At 47.7% G+C, this 19,251-nt stretch overlaps 2 protein-coding genes across 7 annotated transcripts in view; one reads left to right on the forward strand and one right to left on the reverse strand.

Annotated features, from left to right (window-relative positions):
- Positions 1 to 19,251, reverse strand: part of LOC105281383 (protein dachsous) — a 64,370-nt gene that overhangs the window by 8,146 nt on the left and 36,973 nt on the right. Inside the window, exons 9-13 of the mRNA XM_011342588.3 lie at positions 18,893 to 19,243; positions 16,346 to 16,672; positions 15,806 to 16,250; positions 12,201 to 13,146; positions 11,486 to 11,771 (exon numbers count right to left, since the gene is read on the reverse strand). Of these exons, the coding sequence (XP_011340890.1) occupies positions 11,486 to 11,771; positions 12,201 to 13,146; positions 15,806 to 16,250; positions 16,346 to 16,672; positions 18,893 to 19,243 (2,355 nt within the window). The remainder of the gene's footprint in view (positions 1 to 11,485; positions 11,772 to 12,200; positions 13,147 to 15,805; positions 16,251 to 16,345; positions 16,673 to 18,892; positions 19,244 to 19,251) is intronic.
- LOC105281382 (deoxynucleoside kinase) lies at positions 9,818 to 11,622 on the forward strand. Of its 6 annotated transcripts, none has more exons than XM_011342587.3 (5): positions 9,818 to 10,121; positions 10,369 to 10,565; positions 10,737 to 10,986; positions 11,064 to 11,350; positions 11,492 to 11,622. In XM_011342587.3, the coding sequence occupies exons 2-4, from the start codon at positions 10,398 to 10,400 to the stop codon at positions 11,342 to 11,344; spliced, it is 699 nt and encodes a 232-aa protein (XP_011340889.1). In that variant the 5' UTR covers positions 9,818 to 10,121; positions 10,369 to 10,397; the 3' UTR covers positions 11,345 to 11,350; positions 11,492 to 11,622. The 6 variants fall into 6 exon arrangements, with proteins under 6 accessions (XP_011340889.1, XP_011340888.1, XP_011340886.1 ...); XM_011342586.3 differs by having other exon boundaries at positions 11,469 to 11,576; XM_011342584.3 differs by lacking the exon at positions 11,492 to 11,622 and adding an exon at positions 11,451 to 11,472 and having other exon boundaries at positions 10,373 to 10,565.

The raw sequence follows: 19,251 nt of genomic DNA on the forward strand, positions 1-19,251 counted from the left end.
ATGAATCTCAACTGTCTTCGAGGGGTAGCGGATTTTATCCCACTTCTGAATTGTAAGAGGCGAAAAATAACTAGGAGACTGCCTTAGATTTGAACTCGAACTCTCCGGGATCCCTGGTTCACACGCCTAGGTCTTAGGCTGTACGGCCAATACTCCTACCGTTGTGATCAACTTGTTTTCATTCCGATCCTCTATACGACCTGTCAGTCTCGACTATTTTTCCAGATCTTACAGCTCGGCCAGCCTGACATTACATTCGTCCCCGAATGTCTCCAAATCGTCGGTTCACTCCACTTGAGTCCCTCCCAACCTCCATTTTTGGTTTACTCTTCTGAGTCCCTCCCAACATCCATTTTTGGTTCACTCTTCTGAGTCCCTCCCAACTTCCATGTTGGTTCACTCCTCTGAGTCCCTCCCAACTTCCATGTTGGTTCACTCCTCTGAGTCCTTCCCAATCTCCATGTTGGTTCACTCCTCTGAGTCCGTCCCGACCTCCATGTTCAGGCTTCACTACCGGCCAGCTGCTTCTCAACTCCCTCCTCTCCGAGGGGTAGCGGATGAATCTCAACTGTCTTCGAGGGGTAGCGGATTTTATCCCACTTCTGAATTGTAAGAGGCGAAAAATAACTAGGAGACTGCCTTAGATTTGAACTCGAACTCTCCGGGATCCCTGGTTCACACGCCTAGGTCTTAGGCTGTACGGCCAATACTCCTACTGTTGTGATCAACTTGTTTTCATTCCGATCCTCTATACGACCTGTCAGTCTCGACTATTTTTCCAGATCTTACAGCTCGGCCAGCCTGACATTACATTCGTCCCCGAATGTCTCCAAATCGTCGGTTCACTCCACTTGAGTCCCTCCCAACCTCCATTTTTGGTTCACTCTTCTGAGTCCCTCCCAACATCCATTTTTGGTTCACTCTTCTGAGTCCCTCCCAACTTCCATGTTGGTTCACTCCTCTGAGTCCCTCCCAACTTCCATGTTGGTTCACTCCTCTGAGTCCTTCCCAATCTCCATGTTGGTTCACTCCTCTGAGTCCGTCCCGACCTCCATGTTCAGGCTTCACTACCGGCCAGCTGCTTCTCAACTCCCTCCTCTCCGAGGGGTAGCGGATGAATCTCAACTGTCTTCGAGGGGTAGCGGATTTTATCCCACTTCTGAATTGTAAGAGGCGAAAAATAACTAGGAGACTGCCTTAGATTTGAACTCGAACTCTCCGGGATCCCTGGTTCACACGCCTAGGTCTTAGGCAGTACGGCCAATACTCCTACTGTTGTGATCAACTTGTTTTCCTTCCGATCCTCTATATGACCTGTCAGTCTCGACTATCTTTCTAGATCTTACAGCTCGGCCAGCCTGACATTACATTCGTCCCCGAATGTCTCCAAATCGTCGGTTCACTCCACTTGAGTCTCTCCCAACCTCCATTTTTGGTTCACTCTTCTGAGTCCCTCCCAACCTCCATTTTTGGTTCACTCTTCTGAGTCCCTCCCAACTTCCATGTTGGTTCACTCCTCTGAGTCCTTCCCAATCTCCATGTTGGTTCACTCCTCTGAGTCCGTCCCGACCTCCATGTTCAGGCTTCACTACCGGCCAGCTGCTTCTCAACTCCCTCCTCTCCGAGGGGTAGCGGATGAATCTCAACTGTCTTCGAGGGGTAGCGGATTTTATCCCACTTCTGAATTGTAAGAGGCGAAAAATAACTAGGAGACTGCCTTAGATTTGAACTCGAACTCTCCGGGATCCCTGGTTCACACGCCTAGGTCTTAGGCTGTACGGCCAATACTCCTACTGTTGTGATCAACTTGTTTTCATTCCGATCCTCTATACGACCTGTCAGTCTCGACTATTTTTCCAGATCTTACAGCTCGGCCAGCCTGACATTACATTCGTCCCCGAATGTCTCCAAATCGTCGGTTCACTCCACTTGAGTCCCTCCCAACCTCCATTTTTGGTTCACTCTTCTGAGTCCCTCCCAACATCCATTTTTGGTTCACTCTTCTGAGTCCCTCCCAACTTCCATGTTGGTTCACTCCTCTGAGTCCTTCCCAATCTCCATGTTGGTTCACTCCTCTGAGTCCTTCCCAATCTCCATGTTCAGGCTTCACTACCGGCCAGCTGCTTCTCAACTCCCTCCTCTCCGAGGGGTAGCGGATGAATCTCAACTGTCTTCGAGGGGTAGCGGATTTTATCCCACTTCTGAATTGTAAGAGGCGAAAAATAACTAGGAGACTGCCTTAGATTTGAACTCGAACTCTCCGGGATCCCTGGTTCACACGCCTAGGTCTTAGGCTGTACGGCCAATACTCCTACTGTTGTGATCAACTTGTTTTCATTCCGATCCTCTATACGACCTGTCAGTCTCGACTATCTTTCCAGATCTTACAGTATTTAATTAAATTAACATGACTGTTTAGTGAAAAGAAACGTTTTTCTGTTTCATTACCGTGAGTTTTCTTGGATTGCTGTAAATGAAATATCACGTTGATATTTATACAGGATGTCCCGTAATAATCGCCTAACCTCTCGCATGCCAATAGAGCAGATCGAGATGAACAGAAAAGTCCCGTATCATTTTGCGATATTCGCAATAATAATCGAAATATTGCATATTAAAGTCAAGCGAATCCAGAGCGCGCGGAGGCGAGTGCCGAGCCGCTCGAGGTATAGGATTATTATTGCGAATATCGCAAAATCGTATGGGACTTTTCTCTTCATCTCGATCTGCTCTATTGGCATACGAGAGGTTAGGCGATTATTACGGGACACCCTGTATAAAAAAATATAAGAAGAGAACACGTTTTTTCATCCGCCATCACTTCACCAGCCATTCCACTAATTTCATTTCACTACAGGAGGAAAACGTGCCGTCCGTGCCGATCCGTTTCCCGAACATGCATCAACACGCACGACACGAAACAATAGAATGCTGCTGGAGTGCCCTGCGATTAACCAGAATTCTGATTGCATCTTCGTTTGTTCTTATGTCTAGTGTAATATAACTAGAAGTTTTATAGATCCAACTGGAAAATACTAACCAAATTCTTATAGTACTGTCTATCAAACGTTCTAGTTATAAAATATCCAGTCCTATCGTGATAACTAGAAATTCTTGGTTAGTTTAACCAAAATGCATTCTATCAGATACGTCTTGTTGATACAATCAAATAATTTTTCTCGGTGTATATTTGCACTAACGTAGTGATATTATAATGAATATGCGTACAGATATATTGGGTCATTAAGTATGAAACTTTACAAATAGAACATAACTTTTGCATTTTTTGGCACATGGACATGATTTATTTTCAATCGAAGTATGCGCCCATGTTATCTACACACTTCTGCCATTTTAGTGGTAGTTGGTCTATGCCTCTACTATAGAAGCCAGGAGTACGGGAATCGATGAAGTCGCGGAAGGCTGATTCGACTGCCTGTTGAGAATTGAAGAATTTTCCCACCAACAAGTTGTCCAAATTCCGGAAGAAGTGATAGTCGGTAGGTGATAGATCTGGTGAATATGGTGGATGACGGAGAGTTTCCAATTCCAACTCCCGTAGCTTTGCCACGGTCAGTCGTGCAGTGTGCGGTCGAGCATTATCATGCAACAGGATTGGCATTGACCGATTGACCAATTTCGGTTGTTTAATAGCAAGTTGTTGCATCATTTCGTCCAGTTGCTTGCAATATACTTCAGCCGTTATCGATGTACCAGGTTTCATAAAGTTGTAGTAGATAACACCTGACCTGGACCACCAAACAGTCACCATAAGCTTCTTCTGTGTAACGTTGGGTTTCGCGTGATGTCTCGGTGGTTCATCAGCGTTCAACCACTGATGTGAGCGTTTACGATTGTCGTAGAGTATCCACTTTTCATCGCAGGTCACAATTCGATTAAAAAAAGATTCATTTTTGTGACGGGAAAGCAAAGAAGGGGAAGCCTCTAGACGTTGCGCCTGCTGCGCATCGGTCAATTCGTGCGGGACCCATTTGTCCAACTTCTTTACCTTACCAATTGCAGCTAAATGAACAATATGGTGGGTATAGAAACATTGAATATCGATGCCAATTCACGTGTACTTTGAGATGGATCGGACTCTACTACGGCTCTCAAGTGATCATTATCCACCTTCGTCTTTGGTCTTCCACGTGGCTCATTAGCGAGGCTGAAATCTCCATCTCTGAAGTTTTTGAACCAATTGCCCACCGTTGCTTTAGTAGTTGAACCTTCACCAAATACAGCGTTGATATTACGAGCTGTCTCCGACACTGTGGTTCCACGGCGGAACTCATATTCATAAATCACACGAATTTTGGACTTTTCCATAGTTCTATAAAAAAGAATCCACCAACAAAACTAATGAAGATATTTGAACAAACAAATATGACATTTGAAGAGCGAACATACATCTATCACACTAACCTAACCTGATACTGACGTCTGGCGCCAAATTTGAGATAACAAATGTTAAAGATGGCGCTTTTACATTTGTAAAGTTTCATACTTAATGACCCAATATAATTTCAAAGTACATTTTCATTATCATCATCATCAGTAATGTGAAGAACTGCAACATGAAGGCGTGTTATGTGACATCCCGAACGAAACTTTTTATTGCTGCAGCAACTGGAGCAAATCGCGAGAGAAGAGTTCCGATATTTGATGGTGCGCGGAGTCAGTAAAACGTGTCTGGCGAGAATGAAGAAAACTGTCGTGACAGATCTCGAGCAGAATGAAGACGACGGCTTTATCGCTCCGCAATGCGTCGCGCGCGGTGGCTTACTGACGAATTGCGTTCTCATGCATAATGGCGTTCTTTGACTTGGTCCTTTTGTCCTCGTCGCGAAGCCACTTTGTCACCGAGAAACGATCGTGCGCGATACACGTGCGACGCGAGCATTGTAGCCCCTCCGGATCAGGGCGCGCTCTTCCGCGAAGTTAAAGACACTTCAAGGGGGTCGTGCTTAAAATGCATTGGATCCGTACTATCGAATCGTTTTATCTTGGCCGTGCTAAGAAGCGGTCGAACGAATCCGCCCAAAGAAACGGATGGGGCTCCCATTCGCGAGGGTACGATCGGACACAGCCGCCGTGAGCAAATTACAATATCGCCGTCTGTGCGTTACGCGAAGAAATTGAAAGCCGTAACGCAGGAACTAATTTCCGGGCACAAAGCGCGCGCGACGTGTAGCCCGCTTATGTCGCGCGATGCATTACCATATGCGGCGCACGCGAGCGCAGCACCGATAGCGCCCGGATGCAATTTGTCCTTAAATATGAATTTACGTTTCCCCATAAGTCATCGGGATGCATGCGATTGCGATCGAGTAATCTCGCTGCAACAATAACGTTGTTCCACACTTCGCATTTTCGTTATCTGTCGCATCTCAAGCTGCAATATATCATCAGCATTCCAATATAGCGGACAGGGAAAGGCCCTCATAAAAGCGTACGCATCTACGACATTTTGTAAAAAAAAGAAGAAACGAATTTAGGTAAAATGTGTCGATAGCTTTCAACGATCCGAGAGTGGTTCTCCAGCTTCTCGATGAAGGTATGCGAGTATGTGACTGGAAAGAGGTATATCATTGAAGACCGGACTTTGATTCCACGACCGAGGCGGGTGATATACGCCGGGCGTAGCAACACCTGCGGCAGTAAAAGAATTATTCTGTACGGGCGCGATGTATCCGAGGGGGCAGATGGAGGCTGCTGGCACGCGGCTGCGGCCGCTCATAAATTTCACGAGGGATCGTTAAAGTCGTGTAAATCGGTTTCCAGAGCGACCCCGCCGTCCGCGGATGAACATGCGCGGCATGACTCTGTTCTCCTGAAGCCCTTCCGCCTCGCCAGACCTGGGAAACCGGAAGTGGAAACCAGCAAGGCCGCGGTTGCGGCGTGAAGTTTATGAAGTTTATTCTCAGAAAATTATTCTAACGATGGATGCGCGTGTGGGTAACGTTGTAACTGAGCATTCGGAGCGTTATTCGACGCGTTTCCGTTACTCGTGTTGAGATAACTTCGATTAGCAGGTATTGCGAGCACGAAGGGGCGGCGACCGGCGACGTTACGCGCTCCTTGTACGGAAAATACGCTCGTCGGTGGTCCACCATTGTTTCGATTTCTCGCGTCGGTGCCACTTTCGGGGTGCCCGATCGACGCTGTCGATTAAATCCTCCCACAAATGTACGCATGGCAGCGGAAGGGCCCTACGGGAGCGCGGGCAGGGTTCCTCCAGCATCGGCAAGCCGCGCCCCTCGGTTTGGACGATAATTACACCCTTTATTCCTACCGGGATAATTACAAACGTTTACCGTAGGGCGAGCGAGCTGCGTTAAAACGCGGCCGTGCAGAACCGCGCGAATTAAGCGTAATCGATATCGCCGTCGCGAAAAGACGCAAACTGCTCCTCGTAACGAGAACAGACTACTTCTGTCGAGCCGTTTCGTGCCAGGCCGCGCTATCAATTAGCAATTTATAAGCATAAATCGCTAGACGAGAACGGCAGGCTGCGATTACCGTAAAGATGCGGTAAGAAGCGGTGCGCTAGAAAATGTCGGAGCAGGCTAGTTATCCCGTCACGGCCTCGCGTTACGACCGCGTGATTCATATTTCTATCAAATCCGCCCTCGAACAGAGCGGAGTGCACTAAACGAGTAAGCGTGGCGCAACCGAAGAAGAAACAGTTTGCTTCCTCGATCACGGGATATTGTAAAGCACTGATGAGAGCCGGAAGGGATAAACGGCCCACGGGGGGCCTAATCGAACCTCCATGAGCAGAGAGTGACGCTCCGCGATACGTCGCGCGACTGCAACTGGAAAACAGTGAGCGGCTTCTGCAGGAGCAGGGCGCGACGTTAAATAAATTCCGCCGGGCGCGGCGTCGCGTGCGTTAACATGGTGGTAGTCTCGTTTGCACCGAGGCCGAGGAAGAGTTTTACGGCGATACAAATTAGATAGTAATCTCGCATTACGCCATTGGCGCGCGGGTACGTGTCTACCGACCTTCGTGTGCTGAGCGTTCTCGGAAGAAGAAGAAGAAGAAGAAGAAGAAAGAACGGCGCGGCGGTAGCAGAAGGCGAAGAAAGGGACGGGGACAAAAACGCGAGCGCAATAAGAGGAAACCGTAGAGGAATCCCCTGCTGCATCCCGCCGTCGATTCGTACGATTGCTAGAACGTGCGTGACTCGCCACCTGCTCGCTATTAGGAATTCCACTTGGCAGGAAGGAGCGGACGGGCTCGAGCGAGAAAAAGAAACGGCCAGTTTGAGGTACCAACGAAAACCGCACCGCAGCCTTCGTTATTCGATGATGCGGTTCAACTTACTCGATCGCCGTCTCTCTTTCGTCGCGTCATCCTCGCTGACTAGCTGCCCGCTGATGGCGATCGAAAGGGACTCACGGGACGGGAGCCTCTTTTTTTCTTCCGCGCTCTCAAGAGGTGGTAGCGCGAGGTTGGCGCTTGTGCGTCAAACTCGCGGCCACCTCGGTCCCGTGCCGTTCCATTGAATCGTATCTGTCAATGGGGAACAATATGGTGGCGAGAAAGGACGGAGGAAGAGGAGCCGTACACCAGGACCCACGAGAGCAAGAGGAAAAGAGAGAGAAAGAGAGAAAGAGGAGCCGAGCCACCGAACGCGCGCCTCAGCAGCCTCGCCTATATAAGTTATGCAGATTGTTCCGAACAGTTGGACTTTAATGCCGGCATAAATCCTTTGCCACTTAACTTTATACTTGGGCAGTAGAATGTGTTCCCGCCCTCTCAGCGCAGTCGGGTCCTTCAACCTCTGCCTTTTCTCGCTTACGTGTGCTTTTTATCGAATCCTCTCCTCGCGCCACCGCTCTATCCGTTCTAAGATATTCTTTTTATTTATATTATTTTTTCCTAATATCAAAAAGTCATTATATTCATATTTAAATCTGATTTTAAATGCAGAAAATTTCAGATTCGATCAAATAAATAGACGCAGGACTGATGAGAGCAAGATGCACCCAGAATTCTTTTTTTCTGAATCTCGTCGAGAGATCTATAAAATGAGCCTTGACTCGAGTCTTGCTCTAGCTTTACTCGATTAAGAGATATCTTCCTCTCATCAGACGTAGATGACCTTGAGAGGAATGAACTCATCATAAAACCCGTTGAATTTCGAGGGGGATAGCACGGAGGTAAACGTTCGCGAACCAACGACCAGAATGAAACTCGAGCTATCGTCGTCGCGGCTGAAACCTGAACTGGTATTGCCAGCAGGGTTATCATAGATACTGCAATGCTACTGTCGTCGACACCAAGAGCCCTAACAAGTCCCTGGCCATTTCATATTGCAGTACAATGTGGCTGGCTTTGATCGCAGATAGAGCTGAACGACGCATCTTCTGTACGCATCAGCAAATTACGTTACTGTAAAATGGGAATAGTTTGCGATTGTCGCACTATTTTCTATTGCTTTCGCTGGAGCGGAGGATCTTGAATGTTCAGATACTATTTGATACTTAATATTACCATTAATATCAAATATTTTAGCTACTAGCTATTCTTATGCAACATGGCAATAGACCAGAACAGGATTTAAACGATTATTTGATAATACGAAAATAATTTGATATTGTAATTTTTCGGTAGTGCAATAATCGTGAAAAATTTAATGCATTTATATTAAATATGTATAGAGGAGAATCCCCAATTATGAGATATGCTCCTAATATGAGATAATGGGGTTTCTGCTAAACTAGTGAGCACCATCTGTTAATTCCACCATGAACTTATTACTCTTCGTGTAAAATGTATTTAGTGAAAACTTCATTGTTCGTTATTGCGTTTAGCTTTTGCGAGAAAAGGTTTGTGAAATTGTGAACATGTCAAAGGAACTTGAGGTAAGTCTTTAAACCTTGTTTATTATATAATAAAGAAATGGTTGGCAATAGATTCAGTATGCAATGATAGAGTAGAATCGTAGTAACAGGAAAATACGCAATTTGTTGAATTGCTTAATTGTAGAGGTTAGATTTCATGATCGCGGAACTCCTAGACGTGTGGCTCGTATAATGAGATATTCAGGATACTCTTAATATGAGAGAATTATTGCTCGAATATGAAGATTATGTAGTGTAAAAAAAGAAAGAAAATACTACTTAAGGTTAAAGAAAAGTTAATACGAATTTATATTACGAATTTTTGTGTATTTAATTTTTATAGAATCTGACTATGGAGGTTAGAGATACGAGGAAGCGTCGACAGTGGAATCGTGAAGATTTGGCGAAGGCTGTGGCAGCAGTATTTTTATAAAACTATCTAATAAAGTTTTTTACTTGCAATACTGATGTATTTTGCACTTTTAACACCGATTTCTCGAGGTATCTTATATTAAGAGCACACTTTCGCGATCCTGCGTAAAGCTCTTTTTTCAAATTTTTTTAATTTTCAGAAAAAATAATATTTAAATTAGATTTTCATTTCACCAACCTAAAGCTTATTAAATTCTCTTCAAGATAACGTATTACATTTTTAAATTCTGCCTATAGATTTCCTTACATTCGGCAAAATAGATATGGTATCTCATAATCGGGGACTTTCCTCTAATATTTGCCAAATAAAAATATTGCGTAATAAAAAGTAATATAACAGCAATAAAATTATTAGTCATCTGTCATATGTTTATTATTTTCTAAAAAGCAGGAATCCGATCGATTGTAACGATTAATTGCGATTATTGACACGCTTGTTGCGTTTTATATTCAAGAACTGTTGTAACGGTTTTATAAGGGTCTTTTAATTTTCCCGCGAGTACGTTGCTACGCAAGCGCACATCCGATCGCGTTGCCAAAGATGGAGAACAGGTTTTCCGGCGCCTCGTGCGTGGAATATGGCGGTCTCTGCTTTGGGCGGGAAACACACTCGTGCAGCATGCCAGTTCTGCCTCGCAGAACATTACCGTCGTTGTATCTTTACAGTTACGACGCGCGTTTCTGTGGTGTTACGTGAAGAGGATAACATAAGACGTAAGAAGAGACCTAATCGTGCTTCGCAGATAACTTTAGGGAATCACTAGCACCTTGCTGCATACATAAATCGATAAAAGGAGGTAAAACGAGCTCGTTCATCCTCAAGATAATTGCCATAGGTACTGTTGTATTTACGATAATCAAGCATACCTTTGTACCTCGTGTTGAGTATTGAATATGATGATGATTATTACGTGACAATTGATTTGTTACGTGGAGACAGTGGGATTGTTTAATAGGTTGGTGATTTTTGGAAGACTAGCGTGGCTTTCAATTTTCATGTTGTGTTAGACAATGTAAAACTGGAATGAGTTGGCCTGTGTAATTAATTAAATTAACTCGTGAACAATTGCTTCATTGTTTCAGGAAGAAGTTGCAGTACACTGCTCGAGAAAATGGCTTCTCCACAAAAGCTCTACAAAGCTCCATTCACAATTTGCATAGAGGGAAATATTGGAAGTGGTAAAACGACATTCTTGAATCATTTCCAAAACTTTAACAATGCTACGATTTTGCAAGAGCCAGTGGAGCTGTGGCAAAACATAGCTGGCGTGAATTTATTGGTAGGTCTTTCATCGTACTGTACTTATATATAATCATTATTTTCGTCATTCAACCTCATACTTTTACTTTTTCTTTTTAATGATTTCTTTACTAATTCTTTACTAATGGACAATTAAGTCATTCAAAAGAATCCAAAAAATCTAGAAAAATAATATCTGTAACGCTTTTAGGATCTGTTCTACAAGGATTCAGTACATTATGGTTTCATGTTCCAATCGTACGCTCAATTAAGTAGATTACAGTTGCATACTATGAGCACACCATCGCCGTACAAAGTTATGGAACGATCCATATTCAGCTCACGATGCTTCTTGGAGAATATGAAGCGTACAAATATGATAAAGGATGTAGAGGCAACGATCTTGGAACAATGGCACGATTGGTGCATGGAAAGCACCAAGATAAAAATCGACTTGATAGGTACGTACATTTGTTAGCTATGGAATTATTTTTCTACCAAGCTTCCTTTGCATAAAATGTTTTATTCGCGAGTTTAGTATATCTAAGGACATCACCTGAGGTGGTATATCAGAGAATGCAATTGCGTGCGCGCAAGGAAGAAGAGGCCGTATCGTTGGAGTATCTGAGACAGATACACGAGATTCATGAAGAGTGGCTGTGTAGGCAGACTTTATTTTCTCTACCGGCGCCGGTTATGATCGTAGACGGCGATAAAAGTCTCGAGGAAATGGTGCCGCAATTCGAGAAGTGCAAAAATCAGATACTTAACAGGAAAATTGATGACAAACGCGGTACCAGAACCACGATAGTTCATTAAAACACGGTAAGTCGATGTCACTACATCATTTGAACGCTAATTGAATTATTTAAATATTTGTAAATGATCTTTTCCTAAAATCTAAAAGTGATATTAAAAATCTTAGGTTCTCTTTATGCAATAGTAACTCTCGTGGCTTACCTTCAGAGACTGAAATAATACTGTGTTCCGGGAAAGTGGGCTGATTGTCATTAACATCGATTACTCGCACGCTCAGTGCAGCCGTGCCAGTTAATTGAGGATTTCCTTGGTCGGTCGCGATGATGGTCAGCCGATATTTTTCACGTATTTCACGATCTAGAACTATGTTGGTCCGTACAACCCCGCTGTACGGTGGGCTTATGGTGAAGGCGTTATCTGGATTGCCGTCCACAATATGATATAAGATCTTGCTGTTTACTCCCTGATCAGCATCGCTAGCTGAAAGCTACAAGCAAATTTTGACAATATAGAGTTGTGTGAATGGCTACACATTCTGTAGACTAACTTTTTACATATATCCTGACATTATTAATATATATATTTTTATATCCCGACATTATCAACGTAAAATCGAAAATAAATAAATATACGTCAATTGCCATATTTGAACTATTTGATTGTGTACTGTGTTTTCTTTAAATCCTCTTTTCACTTTATAAAAATGCATCATAAAGAATCAACAGAAATGCAAATAAAGTACCAACAAAAATCATGCACCATTGCTTTTATTGCATATTAGGCTGATAATGATAATGTTGCGATATTAAATTTGAAGTAATTCAGATGGCTTATTTCCCGAAAAGATTGCCTACTGCAAGTTAGTCTCTTACACGAGACGTAAGAGGAATGGTTTTCCAAAACTTTAAAGTCTTACTTTTACGACGAAATCTCCTTTGACGTTGCCCTCGAGAACAGTGGCCGAGTATTGCGTTTGCGTGAAGATCGGCGGGTTATCGTTGACATCGGATACCCTGACGATCACTTTGACGTGCGCCTCCAGGATATCCGGTCCGACCGTTCTTGCCATTACGTGCAGAATGTGCCTCGAACTTTCTCTGGGTTCCTCCGGCTGCTGGCCTTCGAGAGACCTGCCCCACGTGTTGGTGCGTTCCGCGTCGTCCGGCAGTTCCTCACAGGGCTTCACCGTTAGATCGTTCCAGAGTTCCGCGTCCAGCTTGGTAGGATCGTTGACGCGCAGCAGACCGGTACCTTCGTCGATCGCGAAGGTGTCAAAGTCGTTGCCCGACGCGATCGAGTACGAGACGTGTTGTCTCCTGCCATCAGTACGCACTGCGATGATTTGGATGATCTCCGTGCCACTCGCTGAGTTTTCCTGGACGACGACGTTGTACGTGTCGTTCTGGAACTTCAGGGCGGGCGTTAGGTCCACGAGATCGCCAACCTGGAGCTCGATCAACCCCTGGGCGTGCTTCGGCGGGTTTCCCTTGTCCCTGGCCAACACCTTGAGGTGGTAGATTCTGCCGTTGTCCTGCGACAGCGATAGACTTGCCGTAACCACGCCGGTCTTAGGGTGGATTCGAAACTTTGGTTTCTCCTGCTCGTGCAGGAACGAGTACACGATCTCGCCATTGGCATCTTCGTCGGCGTCGTTGGCCGACACTCGGAGGATATTTTGACCCGGTTGTATGCCGGTGGATACGCGAGCCCGAAAGGGATACTCCTCGAAAACCGGTGCATTATCGTTCACGTCGCTGATGTTGATCTCGACGGGTATCGAAGTGCTCTTGGCGTCGTATTTGCCACTGTCCGTGGCGACTACGTGGAAGGAGTAGCTGCTTTGGCGTTCGCGATCCAGTGAACTGCATCGAGTAGAAAGAAACAGAGATTAATTATGGAATATTGAGATTAATGGAGAGAATGAATAAATTGAACAAAAGTACAAGGAAAACTTTTATGTTGCGTTTTATATCATCATATTTTACTATCATCGTTACTTTGGACACAAAACTATATATTTGTGATTTAGCAAGTCATTAAAAAATAAAAGAATAAAATAATTATGTTAGTCTTTCAATTAATTACTTGGAAAGTTAATAATTAATCCGAGGTAATTCTAATATTGGTTTTAGGCGCTGCTTTAAAGGATATTTTGAATTTAGATATAAAACCGTATCTTCGAACAACGTTACTATAAAGTTACACAAAGATCGAGAGCAAGAGAAGTTCCCAGCGATGCCTTAGACAGCATAATCTTCGCAATAACTCTTAATAAGCGTGGGATAATGATCGGCCGCTGGTAGTGCACGAGTTCGATACGCTTATTTACGATTGCGCGAAGCTAACTCGGATATTCCACACTGCCAATTGCAGCTTAGATTGTGCAGTTCTCTACCGCGTTTCAACAGAAGAATAGTTCGTGTCGCAAAGAGAACGCGTCTCACTCCGAAGTAGTTTGTGCAAGAAATTAAATTTTAATTTTATGCTGTCAGTCATCCAAGAAATAAGTAAAACGCATATGGATCTACATTTTTATCGTGAAAAGTTTAAGAGCGTCGCATTAAAAGAAACTGATTTTCCAGCTAATAAAGACCCAATTATCTCTACAAAAAATCATCGAGATTCACTAGCACGCATCATCCCCGGTATCTTCTCGGTTTCCTTGGCATCAATCTCGATTTGCGCTATTTCTCAAGAGATAACGTTCTAACGAACTGAACTGGTCCTTGTTTGACCCGGTGCTGCATCTACCGGATGATCTTCAAGCGAGGAAGGAAAATGTCTTGTACACCTTACCGTTGTCGGGACGCCGCGGAGCGCGGTCGGCTTCCAAAGGTAACCAGGATTGTCGAAGCAAGAGCAACAGCGAGGCGACACGAAAGCCGAAAGGGTTCGCGATCGAAGGAAGAGGATACCAAACACAGGAGGCGCACGAAAGAGCGGAGGAAATGAGAAGAAACGTACGGACTCACGACGGGAGGGGTGAAGAGAGGAAAGAGGAAAGGATGGGTCTGGAGAGAGGAGCCCGAACGAGATCTGGTTTTGCATATCAGGCATTTTGCCGGCTGAAATAACGCATTGAAATGCCACATGGTGTCCCGCCGAAATGACACACGGCTGTCGCGGCGCTAAAGTACGCGCCCCTGCGCTCCTCCTCATGACTACTGACACCCCGTAACGTCGAGCGGTCCTCGCTGCTCCACGATTTAGCAGCCCTCGCACACCGCAACAGGATGCAGCGACCGATAGACGGGGACGGGGGTGACAAAAGGCGGAAAGGGAGACGGCAAGAACCGAGCGGGATCATACCGGAACCGTAAACCGAGATTGGCAGCGGCGACTAATTGCGGCGTAGGATTAAAGCGCGATTCGTGAGTCACCGAGACGGATGTTGGGCGTGCCGGTCATGCGAGTTTACGGCGACCCCGTTGGGATAATGCGACGGGCAAATTACATATTCCCGACGTGGAAGTGATTTATCCAAATCGCTCTGTCGGCCGCGAGAACGGTTTGAAGCGGGAAACGCGATCGGCCGCGATGCTACGCGGAGGTGACGTCTAATCGCCGCCGTAGAACTATCGCTGCCGTGTACACCCATAAAAGGTAAAGTTTTATAAGGGCTCGATACTGTGCGCGATTCCGCAATTCGATCGCGCAATTAGATTCGAGGTTTCCCTTCGCCGTCGAAGACTGTATCGGGCAGTTAACGATCGCCGACGTGCGTTTCGTCAGGATCAAGGTTCGCGGCAGCCCGTAGCGAAATCGTCCATTAATTAACGAACCACGGGCTTGCCGTTTGGAGGGATGGACGGAAGCCACGGAAAGTCTTCGCCTTAACGACGTCCCGAGATATCGGTTTATTGCGCGCGTAATCATAAGAGACGCACACATACACGCGCCTACAGGCCGAGGAGGATGAGTGGAACGTCAGGGAAGGACCGAGAGGACGAAGAAACGAGAGAGACAGAGAAAAAGGAAGGAAGGGTATCTCGGGTTGTGCCGACAGCTTATGCATACGGAATCGTTTAATCGGCCATAGTGCATCGCTCGTGAAGCGCATCGACTGACTTTATAATTTTACGACGTTCCTAGACCATTCCGCGCTACTCCTTCCTCCCGCAACGTCCCTAAGCGTTGATCTTTTCTCGCGATACGCCACTCGATGCTCTCCCTCGTGTGCACGTGCGTCTCTGCCTTCCGCTTTACGACGTTATACTACAGTCGTGATCTCTCCCTGGATGATCCTAATCGAATGTGCAATGAAGGTCGCGGTAATTAACGCCAGGATCAAATTAGTCGGTTGGCAGTTGAGATCAGCGAGACTCGCATGCGGTGCCAGAAGGGAAGAGGGAGGAAAGACGGGAGAAACGAAGAGCGACTGAAACTCGGTTGAGAGAGGGAGAGGAAACAGAAGAGCTCAGAAGAGAAGGAAACGGCCAAGAGAGTGACAGAAGGCGGAGGTAAAAGAAAGAGGAGAAGTCAGGCGTACGTAAAAAGGCGAACGACGGAACGTGCACTCACCCGGCGGTGGTAACGACGCCGGTCAGGTTGTCGACCCTAAAGAGCCAGCTTGTCTCCCCGGCGATGGCGTATGTGATCTTCCCGTTTACACCTTGGTCCGGATCGGTCGCCTTCACGGACATCACGCTCGAGTCCGGCGCGACGTCCTCTGAGATGGTCGTCATGTATATGGGGGAAAAGTAATACACCGGATTGCCCGATGGTCCGTACTGAAAACCACTGCGAGACTCGGTATCCGTGTACTGATTCTTCACGAAGGTCGGCGCGTTGTCGTTCATGTCGAGGACGACCACGGTGAGGTTGCAGCGCGCTTCCCGGCTCGGTTTTCCCTTGTCTTTGGCGGAGATCGTCAGGACGTACTTGGGTACGGTTTCGCGATCAAGATTTGACATCGACAGCACCCCGGCGGCCGAATCCAGCGTGAACTTGGAACCGATGTTGCCAGCTGGAAACAAAAGTGCAAAGAACGAGAGTCGAGCGCACATTCTATTATACTTGTGCGATTCTTCACGCTGGATGAACTCGGGCGGAGTGACTTACCTGCGATGCTGTAGAGGATCTCGCCGTTCTTCCCCTCGTCAAGATCGGTCGCGGCCACGGTGTGGATCACCGAGGTTTCCTGATTCTCCGGCACAGCGAGGGTGTAGCAGGAACCCGGCCGAAATTCCGGGCTGTTGTCGTTCTCGTCCAACACGATCACTTCCAGAGTGGTGATGTCGAGCAGCTTGCTGGACCTCGCCAGGATGGAAACGGAGTAACGTCCGACCTTCTCGCGATCCAGGGGGCCCCGAAGGGTGACTAGACCATTGGGCGCGATGGCGAATTTGTTCGAGGCTGCGTCATTCGGGATGCTGAAGGTGACGTTACCTACGCGTCAAGTAACAAGAGATTTAGTATCCGTTTCCTGGAAAGGGGAAAAGGAAACCGTCGTCTCCTCCGCGGTACCGCGATCGAAGACGACTTCGCGATGCAACGCTTTTCCGGTTCGAGCCGCGGCGGACTTTAATGCACTCGATTCTCGAATTCCAGCGCTTAGCCCATGCTCGTCGGATTTTTAGCAGACTTGGAACAAAGCGGCGCGCCGGTTTAGCGTACAAGAGTGCGCACGTCCGAGACTACCCTCGTCGTGTCCCTGGCGGGTAACCGGAACCGCGACATCACGCACGCACACACGCGGCACGGCGTGTATGACGGCGCCGGTGTTGGTGGAAGCCGGCGATTTGCCTATGCGTACCGCGGCACGCTGGTGGCACGATGATATACGCGGCCATTGTTTCGCCCCGTCGTCCCTAATCCCCCTCGTTCTGCGCCCGCTCCCACACTTTCGCAAGCTGCCCCTATGCGCTACCGAGAGCGGCTCGTATCCCGAGGGATACGTTAGGCATCCTTTGGCGCATCCGCGCTAATGCGCTCGTTCGGTACGCGAGCGTTGTGACAGATAAGCTCGAAGCCACAAATGCACCGCGTTGTCGGCGGTTCGCCGAGGAGTTTGCCGCCTCTGCGGAACCTCGCGGCTCCTCCACGCGTGTTTTAACCGTGCATCGAACTCGGACCTAGCTAGACCAGATCGTTCTCGTGTAAAATACGTTCGTCGCGCGAATCTAACGCAAAGGGACGATGCGCGAAGTACGTACGCGAAGTGAGTACGACCGTCGTACGTGAGCGCAAAGATGCGCGTGTTAGGGTACTTGAGAATCGTGTGGAACTTCGTTTATCGAACGCTCGCACGGCCTAATTGACTCCTCGCTCATTTTACCGATCTCCCCGACCGCTGAAAAAATCTCATCAGGTGTTGCGGTATACGAGTGCGCGGAGCGTGATCATGTCGGATCGGTATTTCCGGAACGAGCGACTTTCGAGCCGCACGACTCGCGATGTTTATCGGCCCGTCTCCGTGTTCGACGAGGGAGACACGTCGACTCGTTTCCCTAATCGTTGCTGCACTCCACCTCACGGGATTGCTAATGTATTCCGTGGGCTCGTCCGGCCACTCGCGAAACTCCCGCGACGATAATTAGCGGCTTCGCGAGGAGCCTCGCATTCGCTCGCGCGTCCTCCTGCGGAAGATGACGCGGCTTTTGCCGTAAATAACGCGAACGAGCCGGCTCGAAAGCTCGTTATCGCGTTTTCCGACGAAGGAGGAACCGAGGACGTTCGGTATTCCGTGGCACGGGCAAATGTCGGAATTTTCTCGGTCGGCCGAGACCTCGACTCGCTTTTTAAGGCGGGCGAGAACGCACGCGCGCGCGCGCGCAAAGTAGGGAGACGAACGGGGTTCGCCGCAGCGGGGTATTCGCGCGCCAGGGCCCTTTACACGGGTGGAACGCGTCGGCGACGACCCCGAGGGAGCCCGAGCCGCGCGAGTCATTTCGCTGAATTTACTATAATGCTCGGTACCGGCCGGATTCAAGGCAATTATTCGAGGTATTTTCGTAGCAGGGCTTTCCTATTAGCCGCGGCGGAGCGTAGCCGCGATTATGTCCGGCCTCGCGCGCGCGCAACAGCCTGCGCGTGGTGTGTATAGGCGTGTGTAGGGCGGCATCTCGGACGCGGCACTATCTACGCCGTAGACACCGAGTGCAAGGGAGAAGGATGAGATCGCAGTTGCCAGGACGAAGCGAGACGCCCGGAGAAGAACGAGAGATAGCAGATTGTAATTTCAGCCGCGCGCGCTCTACACGCCGCTAAATTGGCAGCATCCTTCTACACCGTCCGGCGACTTTATGTGCGCACCACCGAAACACAATGAGGACGCGTCCGTAGCGCCTAAAAGGGACCTCCGTTCTTGGTCCTCCCGCGCGTCCTCGTTACGTCCGGGGATCGATAAGTTTTCGGGCGCGTTGCTCGCTTTGCTGCGCGCGGCATTGTACGCCGCGAACACGCGTGCACGTCGCTTCGTCCGAGCCCGTAAATCGGACAGCGAGCTTGATCCGGCCCGATCGTGCGGACGTCGTTAAATCGACGGTAACTTTATATATTCAATCGTGGCCATGACCGAGTAACTTGGCAAGGACTTGCAAATCTCGCATTCAGACATGAAACTGTCGATACGTGTGATTGCACGATAAAAAAGGTCTTTTCTCTTACCTTGATCGGCAACCGCTGGTCCGGCGACGTTCAGCACGGGTGCCCCAACGTGGAGATCCTCAGAAATACTGGCGACGGGATTGGGCAATAGTAGCCGAGGGGGTCCGCTGTCCTGCGCCGTCACCGGCATCAAGCTTAGCTTCAGCATAGCCTTACGCGGCGGCGATCCATGATCGTTGGCCGTGATCTCGAGATCCGTGGGCTTGGCGATGGGCTTGGCGAGGCTCACGATGCCCGATTCGTAGCCCACGGTGAAGCATGCCTCTTCGTTGCCCGAAGTTATCACGTAGGACACCCGGCCGTTGTCGCCCGAGTCCTTGTCCACGGCGACGACTCTTACCAAGCTGGCACCTGATAAT

The sequence above is a fragment of the Ooceraea biroi genome, chromosome 3 (genome assembly GCF_003672135.1).
Source record: "Ooceraea biroi isolate clonal line C1 chromosome 3, Obir_v5.4, whole genome shotgun sequence".
NCBI classification, from domain to species: Eukaryota; Metazoa; Arthropoda; class Insecta; order Hymenoptera; family Formicidae; genus Ooceraea; species Ooceraea biroi.